This window comes from Eriocheir sinensis, unplaced genomic scaffold, assembly GCF_024679095.1.
Source record: "Eriocheir sinensis breed Jianghai 21 unplaced genomic scaffold, ASM2467909v1 Scaffold486, whole genome shotgun sequence".
Lineage (NCBI taxonomy): Eukaryota > Metazoa > Arthropoda > Malacostraca > Decapoda > Varunidae > Eriocheir > Eriocheir sinensis.
In genome coordinates, this window is record NW_026111816.1 from 143,365 (window position 1) to 156,263 (window position 12,899).

General features: G+C 49.1%; 1 protein-coding gene across 1 annotated transcript in view; it reads right to left on the minus strand.

The window, feature by feature from the left end:
- The window catches only part of LOC126992525 (uncharacterized), a 59,555-nt gene that overhangs the window by 22,088 nt on the left and 24,568 nt on the right, over positions 1 to 12,899 (minus strand). The window contains exons 24-34 of the mRNA XM_050851336.1: positions 11,059 to 11,214; positions 10,277 to 10,380; positions 9,654 to 9,806; positions 8,660 to 8,812; positions 8,064 to 8,189; positions 7,052 to 7,225; positions 6,457 to 6,600; positions 5,951 to 6,130; positions 5,162 to 5,368; positions 4,898 to 5,038; positions 3,478 to 3,636 (exon numbers count right to left, since the gene is read on the minus strand). Of these exons, the coding sequence (XP_050707293.1) occupies positions 3,478 to 3,636; positions 4,898 to 5,038; positions 5,162 to 5,368; positions 5,951 to 6,130; positions 6,457 to 6,600; positions 7,052 to 7,225; positions 8,064 to 8,189; positions 8,660 to 8,812; positions 9,654 to 9,806; positions 10,277 to 10,380; positions 11,059 to 11,214 (1,697 nt within the window). The remainder of the gene's footprint in view (positions 1 to 3,477; positions 3,637 to 4,897; positions 5,039 to 5,161; positions 5,369 to 5,950; positions 6,131 to 6,456; positions 6,601 to 7,051; positions 7,226 to 8,063; positions 8,190 to 8,659; positions 8,813 to 9,653; positions 9,807 to 10,276; positions 10,381 to 11,058; positions 11,215 to 12,899) is intronic.

Consider the following 12,899-nt stretch of genomic DNA (forward strand, 5'->3'; position numbering starts at 1 on the left):
TATGTTCCGCCCTTCCGCTAACGACCAAGGGAGACTAATCTAAATATATCAATCATTTCTATACTTGAAGCAGCAATCTCTATGTTCCGCCCTTCCGCTAACGACCAAGGGAGACTAATCTAAATATATCAATCATTTCTATACTTGAAGCAGCAATCTCTATGTTCCGCCCTTCCGCTAACGACCCAGTGAGACTCGACTAAATATATCAATCATTTCTATATGTGAAGCAGCAATCTCTATGTTCCGCCCTTCCGCTAACGACCCAGGGAGACTTATCTAAAAATTAAGCGTGGAACTACAGCACTCCTTCACTCCACTACTCAAAGCCTCAAACAATCCACATATTTCCACTTTGTTCCACTTCTCTCTCTCTCTCTCTCTCTCTCTCTCTCTCTCTCTCTCTCTCTCTCTCTCTCTCTCTCTCTCACTTGCCCTCTCTCTCTCTCAAACCATAACCCCAAGAAACCACAAAAAAATCTCTCTCTCTCTCTCTCTCTCTCTCTCTCTCTCTCATCCCAAAGAAACCCCAAAATTAGGGAAAAAACGGGAAATAAAGCGAAATCCATCCCGGCAAACACTCAAATAGCCGTTTTTTTTTCTCTTTTTGTGGTGAATCAAAATCTTGAGCGAGTGTGCGGAAAAGCATTCACAGACACACTATAAAAAAAATTTGACCCCCACAGAAAGCACCGGACCCAACACACCCCAACACACACACACACACAGACACGTACACACACACACACATACATACACGCACATGGAGATATTAAACGTACACACATTTTTTTTGCCATAATGAAAGTAGAAAAATAAAATAAATAAATAAATTAAGAAATAAAATATACAGCCTCTTTTTCTTCATTTTTTCTTCTTTTTCTTGTTTTTCTTTTTTTTCTCTCCACAAACAGATTTTTTTTTTTTTTTAGACATTTGGTAAAAGGCCTCGGAGGAAAACCTGGAAATCGGAGGTAAAATGGAGGAAAGACGGAGAGAAAATGGGGGAGAATGGAGGAGAAAGGGAGGGAAAATGGAGGAAACTGGAGGAGAAAGGGAGAGAAAATGGAGGAAACTGGAGGAGAAAGGGAGAGAAAATGCAGTAAATTGGAGGAAACATGGAGGAAAGAGAGAGAGAAAATGGAGGAAAATGGAGGAGGGATGGAGAGAAAATGGAGGAAAATGGAGGAGAAAGGGAGAGAAAATGGAGGAAACTGGAGGAGAAAGGGAGAGAAAATGCAGTAAATTGGAGGAAACATGGAGGAAAGAGGGAGAGAAAATGGGGGAGAATGGAGGAGAAAGGGAGAGAAAATGGAGGAAACTGGAGAAAAGAGGGAGAGAAAATGGAGGAAGGAGGGAGAGAGAGATGGAGGGAAGAGGGAGAGAAAGTGGAGGAAACTGGAGGGAGAGAATGAGAATGGAGAGAAAAAAAGGCAGATGGAGAGAAAAATACAGTAAGATAAAAAGGAGGAGAAAAAGATGGAGGAAAAGAAGAGAAAATGAGAGAGAGAGAGAGAGAGAGAGAGAGAGAGAGAGAAGAGAAAAAAGAGAGAAGGGAGAGAAAGAAGAAGATAAGAAAGAAAAGAAAGAAAGAGAGAGAGAAAAGAAACACACACACATACACACACACACACACACACACACTCACACACACACACACACACACACATACGCACACACACACACACACAGCCTCCAATAAGGTCTACAGAAGAGGAACAAAAAAAACAAAAAAAACATGCAAATTTGAACCTTAAGATTAACCACAATGCGACAAACAAACAAACAAACAAACAAACAGCAAACAGCGGCAAAAACAACAAAAATAACATGCAGCGTGCGAGCGAGCGAGCGAGCGTGAGAGAGAGAGAGAGAGAGAGAGAGAGAAAACAGGAAGGAAAAGAAACACCAGGGAGGGAAACGGAGAGAGAGAGAGAGAGAGAGAGAGAGAGAGAGAGAGAGAGAGAGAGAGAGAGAGAGAGAGAGAGAGAATATAGGAAAACCAGATCAGGGAAGGAAAGTTAGAGAGAGAGAGAGAGAGAGAGAGAGAGAGAGAGAGAGAGAGAGAGAGAGAGAGAGAGGCACAGCAGCAGCATCTGAGGCTTTATTTACCATGCGGCAGAGAAGTTAAAAAAAAAAAAATAAAAAAATAATAATAATAATAATAATAATAATAATTTCTAAAAATGAGGAAAAATCTACAAAAATAACTCAAAAATTTTCTAAAACCCAAAATTTTGACTGAAAAATTAACTACAATAATAATAATAATAATAATAATAATAATAATAATAATAATAATAATAATAATAATAATAATAATGAGAGTTAGACACACACTCAAAAATGCTAGCTCAGAAATTCTATCAAAAAATACTAACTGAAAATTCTTGTCAAAAGCTGAAAATTCTTGCCAAAATAATTCGAAACCAAAATTCTCGCCAAAAATCTGACTGAAAATTCTTGCCAAAATAACTTAAATTTCTTGCCAAAAACTGGAAATTCTTGCCAAAAACTGAAAATTCTTGTCAAAAACTAAAATTCTTGCCAAAAACTGGAAATTCTTGCCAAAAACGAAAATTCTTGTCAAAAACTGAAAATTTTTGTCAAAAACTGAAAATTCTTGTCAAAAGCTGAAAATTCGGTCAAGAAACTGAAAATTCTGCCAAAAATCGAAACTGAAAATTCTCGTCAAAAAGATTCTACCTCAAAATTCTCGTCAAAAAAATTCTACCTTAAAATTCTCGTCAAAAAACACTACCTCAAAATTCTCGTCAAAAAACACTACCTCAAAATTCTCGTCAAAAAACACTAACTCAAAACTCTCGTCAAAAAACACTACCTCAAAATTCTCGTCAAAAAACACTACCTCAAAAATATTGCCAAAAATCGATTAAATGAGCAACTGTCAAACTCTTTTTCTTTATCTCTCCCGTTTTCTTTCTTTTTTCAGGGGAGACAAACATAAAACAAGCCAAACAGCATGCATAGAAAACGGGATGAATGACATATACTAAAATACTATGGGTTAACACACACACACACACACACACACACACACACACACACACACACACACACACGGTTTTTTAATCTAGCCTTCTCTTCCTCTTCTTCTTCCTCCTCCTCTTCTTCTTCCTCTTCCTCCTCTTTCTCTCTCTCTTTCTATATTAATTTTTCTCCAGTCCAGTCTCTCTCTCTCTTTCTCTCTCTCTCTGAACTTTCTCTCCCTTTCTCGACCTTTTCCTTTCTCTCCATTTCCTCTTTTCCTCTTTCTTTCCTCAAATACTTCCTCTCTCTCTCTCTCTCTCTCTCTCTCTCTCTCTCTCTCTCTCTCTCTCTCTCTCTCTCTGTGTGTCTCTCTCTGTCTCTCAACTTTTTTTCTTTCTTTCTTTTCTTCTCCCATACATCCTCTCTCTCTCTCTCTCTCTCTCTCTCTCTCTCTCTCTCTCTCTCTCTCTCTCTCTCTCCCCTTACCTGTAGAGCGACGTAGATTCTCTCCCATCTCCTGTTGATCTCCTCAAGTTCTGGCGTGATCCTCGCTTGAAACAGGACCCCATGCCGAACCAGGGCCTCTGAGGTGGTTCGAATATCCTTGATCTGTCCCTTGTACCGCTGGGCCTCCAAGGACACTGCCTGGGGGTGGGGAAGGATGGGGGAGAGGAGGAGGAGGAGGAGGAGGAAGAGGAGGAGGATTGAAAGGAAGGGATAGGGAAGGAAGGGGAAGGAAGGGAAGGGAAGGAATGGTTTGGGAGGAGAGGAAGAGTGAAGAGGAGGAGGAGGATTGAAAGGAAGGGTGGGAAGGGAGGAGGAAGGGAGGAGGAAGGAAGGGAAGAGAGAGGAGGAGGAGGAGGAAGAGGAGATAGTGGAGAATTGAAAGGAAGGGTTCGGAAGGGATAGGGAAGGAAAGGGAGGAGAAGGAAGGGGAAGGAAAGGAAGGAAGGAGAGGAAGAGTGAGGAGGAGGAGGAGGAGGAGGAGAAGGGATAGGGAAGGAAAGGGAGGAGAAGGAAGGGGAAGGAAAGGAAGGAAGAAGGAGAGGAAGAGTGAGGAGGAGGAGGAGGAGGAGGAGGAGGAGGGAAGATAATGTCAGTAACTCCAATCTTTCTTCCTATCAATCTCAATTTCTTCCTATTCATCAATCCATCAATTTATAACAGTATCTATCCTCCCCTTTCCTTCCCCATCCTTCCCCACTCATTCCCCATCCTTCCCCAACATCTAAACCAGCCTCTCTATCTCTCTCTCAATCTCTATCAATCCCCTCATCTTCCCCTTCCTTCCCCATCCTTCCCCACTCATTCCCCATCCTTCCCCAACATCTAAACCAGCCTCTCTATCTCTCTCTCAATCTCTATCAATCCCCTTCCTTCCCCATCCCTTCTCCACCCTTCCCCAATCTTCCCCATCCCTTCCCCACTCATTTCCCATCCTTCCCCAACATCTAGTCTCTCTATCTCTCTCTCTATCTATCAATCTCCTCATCTTCCCCTTCCTTCCCCATCCTTCCCCAACATCTAAACCAGCCTCTCTATCTCTCTCTCCATCTCTATCAATCTCCTCATCTTCCCCTTCCTTCCCCATCCTTCCCCACTCATCCCCATCTCTTCCCCATCCTTCCCCACTCTTCCCCAACCTTCCCCAACATCTAAACCAGCCTCTCTATCTCTCTCTCTATCTCCCATCTTCCCCTTCCTTCCCCATCCTTTCCCCATTTCTTCCCCACTCTTCCCCACCTTCCCTACCTTCCCCAATCTTCCTCATCCTTCCCCACTCATTCCCCATCCTTCCCCAACATCTAAAGTAGTCTCTCTATCTCTCTCTCTATCTCTATCAATCCCCTCATCTTCCCCTTCCCTCCCCATCCCTTCCCCACTCATCCCCAGTCCTTCCCATCACCTGGACCAGCCTCTCCTGCTCCTCCGTGGGGATTGAGGGGAGGGTGGTCAGCTGTGCCTCTGTGCTCTCTAGCCAGCCTTTGACCTCCCCAAGTCCTACGATGAAGGATTCCATCTCTGCTTCCTTGCCAGCCTGCTCGCTCTGTAGGAAGAAGGAGGAGGAGGTGAGAGAGAGGAGGAGAGGAGGAGAGGAGGAAAGAAAGTAGAGAAAACACACACACACACACACACACACACACACACACACACACACACACACACTCACCTGTATATTCACAAGCCTATTATTAAGCCTTGTTGTGATTCTTTCCCAGGTATGCTTCAGCTCGGACACTCTCTCCTCGAACGGGCTGGGGCTGGCGGGGCTGGGGCCGGCGGGGCTGGTTGGGGGCTGTTGCTGAAGGAGGTTGGCCAGCCCCTCTTGAAGCCCGATCAGTTGGGGTTTGCGTCGGGAAAGGTCTTCAAGGGCGTGCTGTGTTGGGGAATGGTGAGGATTAGTGGGGGGGATTGGGGTAGGGAGGGAGGGAAGGAGGAAGGGAGAGAGAAAGGAAGGGAGGGAGGAAGGGAGAGAGGAAGGTTAGGAAGGAAGGAAGGGAAGGGAGAGAGAGGAAGGAAGGAAGGGAGGGAGGAAGGAAGGAAGGAAGGAAGGAAGGGAAGGAAGGAAGGAAGGAAGGGAAGGGAAGGGAAGGGAAGGGAAGGGAAGGAAGGAAGGAAGGAAGGAAGGAAGGGAAGGGAAGGAGAGAGAGAGAGAAGAGAGAGAGAGAACGGAATCAACCCAATCCACTCCACTTAACTCTACTCCACTTGCACTCCACCCATCCACTCCATAATCCACTTCACAATGCACTCCACTCCCATCACTCTTCCACTCACTCTTATCCACTCCATACAGTTTTTCCACTCATCCACCATCCCTTCCACCTCACTCCACATGATCCACTCCACCACCACCACTTCATCCACTTCACAATGCACTCCACTCCCATCAACAACTCTTCCACTCCATACGGTTTTTCCACTGATCCACCATCCCTTCCACCTCCGCTCCACTCACCTGTACAAAATGCGCTTCCGCCTGTAAATTCTGGGTGGGAACGGCCGCCTCTCGCTGGTCCAACTCCGCTTCCGTTCCACCCATCCACTCCTCCAAAAGTCCACATTCCTTGCCCAGCTTACGGGCATTCCGCAAGGCGCGTTCCAGTGCTCCACGCTGCTCCGTCACTGCTCCGCCCAGCTGTGGAGTGCGGGGGGAAGGGTGGGATGAGAAGGGAAGTTGTGGAGTGAGAGGTGGAGTGTAAGTGGAATAGGAAGTGGAGGAGGGTTAGTTTAGGGTCTCTGAGGTGGATCTATGTAAATATTTTTTTTTTTTCTTCTCTCGATCCACTTCTTCTTCCGCCCCCTCCTCCTCCTCCTCCTCCTCCTCTTCTTCCTCCTCCTCCTTCTCCTCCTCCTCCTCTCTCTTTTTTTCAATATTTCATCTCTATTTTCTTTTCTCAATCCTCCTCCTCCTCCTCCTCCTCCTCCTCCTCCTCCTCCTCCTCCTCCTCCTCCTCCTCTGACCTGGTTGTAGAGTGCCTTGACCCGGTCCAGCTGTGCCGTCAGGTCATCCGGGTCGGCACTGTGACCTTCCTTGACGATCTTCCGCCCTTCCGCTATGACCCCCTCCACCTCCCCTTTGATGTCGCTGAGGGTCTGGTATAGGCCCTGGGGGGGGTGGGGGGGGGGGTAGGTGGAGGTGGAGGTGGAAGAGGAGGAAGAGGAGGAGGAGGAGGAGGAGGAGGATAGGGTTGAAATATTTTGAAGAAGAGGAAAGGAGGAGGAGGAGGAGGAGGAGGAGGAGGAGGAGGTGGAAGAGAAGGATAAAGATGAAACAAATTGAGAAAGAGGAGAGGAAGAAGAAGAAGAGGAGGAGGAGGAAGAGGAGGAGGAGGAGGAGGAAGAAGAGGAGGAGGAGGAGGAGGAGGAAGAATAAAATTAGATTAGTACATTCAAAACTCTCTCTCTCTCTCTCTCTCTCTCTCTCTCTCTCTCTCTCTCTCTCTCTCTCTCTCTCTCTCTCTCTCATTCCTCCCTTCCCTTCCCTTCCCTTCCCTTCCCTTCCCTTCCCTTCCCTTCCATTCCCTACCCTACCCTCCCCTCCCCCCCATTCACCCACCATGCAATCCGTCAACTGGGTCTGGATGTCATCGGGGTCGGGGGAGGCCGGGGCGAGAGCTGCTGCCTCGCCCCGAACCGCCAACAGCTGTTCTTCAATGGCGTCCAGCCGCTGGTCAAACTCGGGGGACTTTTGACAGAGGTGGAGTTTCATCTGTACCTCCTCATACTTCCGCTGTGTGGGTGGAGGAAGTGGAGGAAATGAGCGGAAATATAACTAGTACTCATCATTTTGTTAACCATCCGTTTTGAGTCTTCTACCGAGCGGATGGATGCACACTCAATCCAGTTCCTACCAACTCTCCCTCTCTGCACACTCAATCCTGCTGCTCCCAACTCTCCCTGTTCTGGCACTCCCTCTCTGCACACTCAATCCTGCTGCTGCCAACTCTCCCTGTTCTGGCACTCCCTCTCTGCACACTCAATCCTGCTGCTTCCAACTCTCCCTGTTCTGGCACTCCCTCTCTGCACACTCAATCCAGCTGCTCCCAACTCTCCCTGTTCTGGCACTCCCTCTCTGCACACTCAATCCTGCTGCTTCCAACTCTCCCTGTTCTGGCACTCCCTCTCTGCACACTCAATCCTGCTGCTCCCAACTCTCCCTGTTCTGGCACTCCCTCTCTGCACACTCAATCCTGCTGCTCCCAACTCTCCCTGTTCTGGCACTCCCTCTCTGCACACTCAATCCAGTTCCTACCAACTCTCCCTCTCTGCACACTCAATCCTGCTGCTCCCAACTCTCCCTGTTCTGGCACTCCCTCTCTGCACACTCAATCCTGCTGCTACCAACTCTCCCTGTTCTGGCACTCCCTCTCTGCACACTCAATCCAGCTGCTCCCAACTCTCCCTGTTCTGGCACTCCCTCTCTGCGCACTCAATCCTGCTGCTCCCAACTCTCTCGCTCACCCTAATGATCCACTTCACATCCTCCCTCAATCCCTCCCTCATCCACTCTCTCCACAAATTCATTCCACACCATCTCAGCGCACCCCACTCCACCCATCACCCCTTACCTGTAAATGGGTCACCTGGTCTTGCAGTCTGCTGGCAGCTTCCCCCTTCCCCTCCACGTGGTACACCTCCACCTGGGCACGCATCCGCTCCAGCACCTCCACCTGCCCTGTCAGCTCCTGCTCCACCTGGGAAATGAGTGGGATGTGAGGGGGGATGTGAGTGGGATGTGTCAGAGAGGGATTTGTGTAGGGGATTAGATTAGGGGATTTATATAACTGGGTGGGATGTGCAAGAGGGGGGGATCTGAGAGGGGGATGTGAATGGGGGATGTGACAGAGGTGAAAATCATATGAAATTTCTATACAAACTCTCTCTCTCTCTCTCTCTCTCTCTCTCTCTCTCTCTCTCTCTCTCTCTCTCTCTCTCTCTCTCTCTCTCTCTTCCTGCACATCCCACCCCTTTCTCTCTCTCCCACACACACCCTTCTTCCTTTTCTCTCTCCCTCCCCTTTCCTGCACATCCCCCCTTCTCTCTCTCCCACACACCCTCCCTCTCTCCCATCCCCTTCCCTTCAGCACATCCCCCCACATCCCACCCACCCCCCACCCACCCCCACCTTGCACATCCCACCTGCACATCCCCCCCCCCCACTTACCACATTCACATCGAGCAGCATCACCCCATCCGTCAGGGCCTGCGAGAGGGATGCGTCAGCTTGGGTGAGGTGGTCCAGCACCCCCACATACTCCCTCTCCCAAGCCTGCGCCTCTTGGATGCGGCCCTCCAGTCCTGTCTGCCTCTCTTGGGCCTGAGGGAGAGGTGCGAGAGGGGTGAGAAGGGGTGAGGGAAGGGGGAGAGAGGTGTAAGGGAGAGGAGAGGGAGATGGGAGATTAGGAAAGGGAGTGGGAGAGAGAGAAGGGTGTGAGAGGGGAGGAAGGGAAGGGAGAGGAGGGAGAATAGAAGGAGAGAGAGAGAGAGAGAGAGAGAGAGAGAGAGAGAGAGAGAGAATGAGGAGGAGAAATAGAAAGAATGAGGAAGAAATGAAGAGGAGAAGGAGGAGGAGGAGAAGACAAAGAAGGAAGAGGAGGAGGAGGAGGAGGAAGAGGAGGAAGAGGAGGAGGAGGAGGAGGAGGAAGAATGAAAAGAAGAAAAAAAAAGTACATTAATAAAAAGAGAAAGAAATAATAATAATAATAATAATAATAATAATAATAATAATAATAATAATAATAATAATAATAATAATAATAATAATAATAATAACAACAACAACAACAACAACATCGACTTACAAAAACATGTTGAAACACGTCCGTCAACTTTGCCAGCATGAGAGAGAGAGAGAGAGAGAGAGAGAGAGAAGTTACCATTATCTCACAAACACACAAACAAACAAACAAACAATTCTATGTATATAATTCACAATCAACAGGAGGAGGAGGAGGAGGAGGAGGAGGAGGAAGAGGAGGAGGAGGAAGAGGAGGAGGAGGAAGAGGTGGAGAAGGAGGAGGAGGAGAACGCACACGCACACACACACACACACACACACATCATCCACCTCATCCACCTCATCCACCTCATCCACATCATCCACCTCACCCACCCTCATCCACTTCATCCATCTCATCCACTTCATCCACCTCACCCACCTGTGCGTTGAGGTCATTGAAGCGCTGGGTGAGTCCTTGGGTGGTGCGGGTGACCTCATCCACCAGCCATCCGCCTCCCACCAGCCCCTCACCCGCCCGCCGGATGGACTCCAGCCGCCCCTCGTCATGGGTGTGGAGGAAGAGGTCCAGTGCCTGAGGTGGAAGAGGAGATGGTGAGGAGGAGGAGGAGGAGGAACAAGAAAAGAAGATATATGTGGGAGAGGAAGAGGAGAAGAGGAAGGAGGAGGAGGAGGAGGAGGAAGGAAGAGAAAGGAGAGAAGGAGGAGGAGGAGGGGAGAGAAGGGAGGATAAAAGGAGGGAGAGGGAGAGAAAGGAAGATAAAGAAAGGGAGAGAAAGGAGGGGAGAGAAAGGAAGGAAGGGAGAGAACGATAGAGGAAGGGAGAAGCAGAAGAAGAAGAAGAGAAGGAGGAGGAGGAGAAAGAAAGAAAGAAAGAATATAGAGGAAGGAAGGAAGGAAGGAAGGGAGGAAGGACAGAAGGAAGGAAGGAAGGACAGAAGGGAGGAAGGAAGTAAGGGAGGAAGGAAGGAAGGACAGAAGGGAGAAAGGAAGGAAGGAAGGAAGGGAGAAAGGAAGGAAGAGAAGCAAAACATCTGTGCTTACATCCAAGGCTTCCGAAATCTCCTCAGCATCAACAGCATTCCTGGACGACCCCCTCAACATGCCCTCCAGCTGACCCAACCATGCCTCCTCCTGCCCACACAGCCCTGGGGAGAGATGGGGAGGAGGTGAGTGGGGGGGGAGTGCAGTGGGGAAGAAGGGGGAAGGTGTCGGGGATTAAGAGAAAAGAGCTATTTGGGGAAGGGGAGATGTGCTTGGTGTGTGTGGGGAGGAGGTGGGGTACTGGGGAGGGCTGGGGAAGTAGTGAGATGGGGAGGAGGTGATAGTGGGGAGGAAAGAGCCATTTGGGGAAGGGGAGATGTGCTTGGGGATGTGGGGAGGAAGTGGGGATTGCTGGGGAGGGGTGGGGTGAGAGATGGGGTACTGGGGAGGGCTGGGGAGGAAAGAGCCATTTGGGGAAGGGGAGATGTGCTTGGGGATGTGGGGAGGAGGTGGGGATTGATGAGAAGGGATGGGGTGAGAGATGGGGTGTTGGGGAATGAAGGAAAGAGCCATTTGGGGAAGGGGAGATGTGCTTGGGGAGGTGGGGAGGATGTGGGGATTGATGGGGAGGGATGGGGTGAGAGATGGGGTGTTGGGGAGGGGTGGGGAAATAGTGAGATGGGGAGGTAAAATCAATTCTTGTAGCATAATATCATCCTCCTCCTCCTCCTCCACCTAATCCACATACTCACTCCTGAACTCCTCAAACCGCTGGGCTGCCTCACTCATCCACTTCTGCCCCTCCTCCTCCTCCTCCTCCTCCACTTAATCCACATACTCACTCCTGAACTCCTCAAACCGCTGGGCTGCCTCACTCATCCGCTTCTGTCCCTCCTCCACCTCCTGCTCCACCTTCTTCCACCTTGCGTTGACCTGGGTGAACCGCCTGGCCAGGTCCTCGTGGGTGGCTGCTGAGTCCGCCCGCAACATCTCTTCCCCTGTGGAGGAGACGGGACATTGAAGAACATTTGAGGACATTTTGAAACATTTGTGACAACATTCAACTCTGTCTGTGATTCTCTTCTGCTTAGGGACGAGAGGGGAGGAGAGGGGAGGAGAGGGGAGGGGAGGGGAGGAGAGGGGATGAGAGGGAAGGAGAGGGGATGAGAGGGGACGAGAGGGAAGGAGAGGGGAGGAGAGGGGTCAAATGTGTGTTTCTTTAGGTTCATGGTACAGAGGAAGGGTCACACTACCACCAGGGTCACAAAACTACCCCTGGAAATGCCCACAAATCCTACGAAAGCCTTGTCAAATGTGTGTTTCTTTGGGTTCATGGTACAGAGGAAGGGTCACACTACCACCAGGGTCATAAAACTACCCCTGGAAATGCCCACAACTCCTACGAAAGCCTTGTCAATTGTGTTTTTCTTTGGGTTCACGGTACAGAGGAAGGGTCACACTACCACCAGGGTCATAAAACTACCCCTGGAAATGCCCACAACTCCCACGAAAGCCTTGTCAAATGTGTTTCTTTAGGTTCATGGTACAGAGGAAGGGTCACACTACCACCAGGGTCACAAAACTACCCCTGGAAATGCCCACAACTCCCACGAAAGCCTTGTCAAATGAGTGTTTCTTTAGGTTCACGGTACAGAAGAAGGGTCACACTACCACCAGGGTCACAAAACTACCCCTGGAAATGCCCACAACTCCCCCAAATGTGTGTTTCTTTAGGTTCATGGTACAGAGGAAGGGTCACACTACCACCAGGGTCACAAAACTACCCCTGGAAATGCCCACAACTCCCCTGAAAGCCTTGTCAAATGTGTGTTTCTTTAGGTTCACGGTACAGAGGAAGGGTCACACTACCACCAGGGTCATAAAACAACCCCTGGAAATGCCCACAACTCCCCCAAATATGTGTTTCTTTAGGTTCATGGTACAGAGGAAGGGTCAGACTACCACCAGGGTCATAAACTACCCCTGGAAATCCCACAACTCCGTAAAGCCTTGTCAAATGTGTGTTTTAGGTTCACGGTACAGAGGAAGGGTCACACTACCACCAGGATCGTTAAACAACCCCTGGAAATGCCCACAACTCCCCAGAAAGCCTTGTCAAATGTGTGTTTCTTTAGGTTCACGGTACAGAGGAAGGGTCACACTACCACCAGGGCCATAAAACTACCCCTGGAAATGCCCACAACTCCCCCAAATATGTGTTTCTTTAGGTTCACGGTACAGAGGAAGGGTCACACTACCACCAGGGTCATAAAACTACCCCTGGAAATGCCCACAACTCCCCCGAAAGCCTTGTCAAATGTGTGTTTCTTTAGGTTCATGGTACAGAGGAAGGGTCACACTACCACCAGGGTCACAAAACTACCCCTGGAAATGCCCACAACTCCCCCGAAAGCCTTGTCAAATGAGTGTTTCTTTAGGTTCACGGTACAGAGGAAGGGTCACACTACCACCAGGGTCACAAAACTACCCCTGGAAATGCCCACAACTCCCCCGAAAGCCTTGTCAAATGAGTGTTTCTTTAGGTTCACGGTACAGAAGAAGGGTCACACTACCACCAGGGTCACAAAACTACCCCTGGAAATGCCCACAACATCTCATTCTTCTTCTCCCTCCTCCTCCTCCTCCTCCTCCTCATTCTTCCTCAATCTTTGTCTCCCATCTC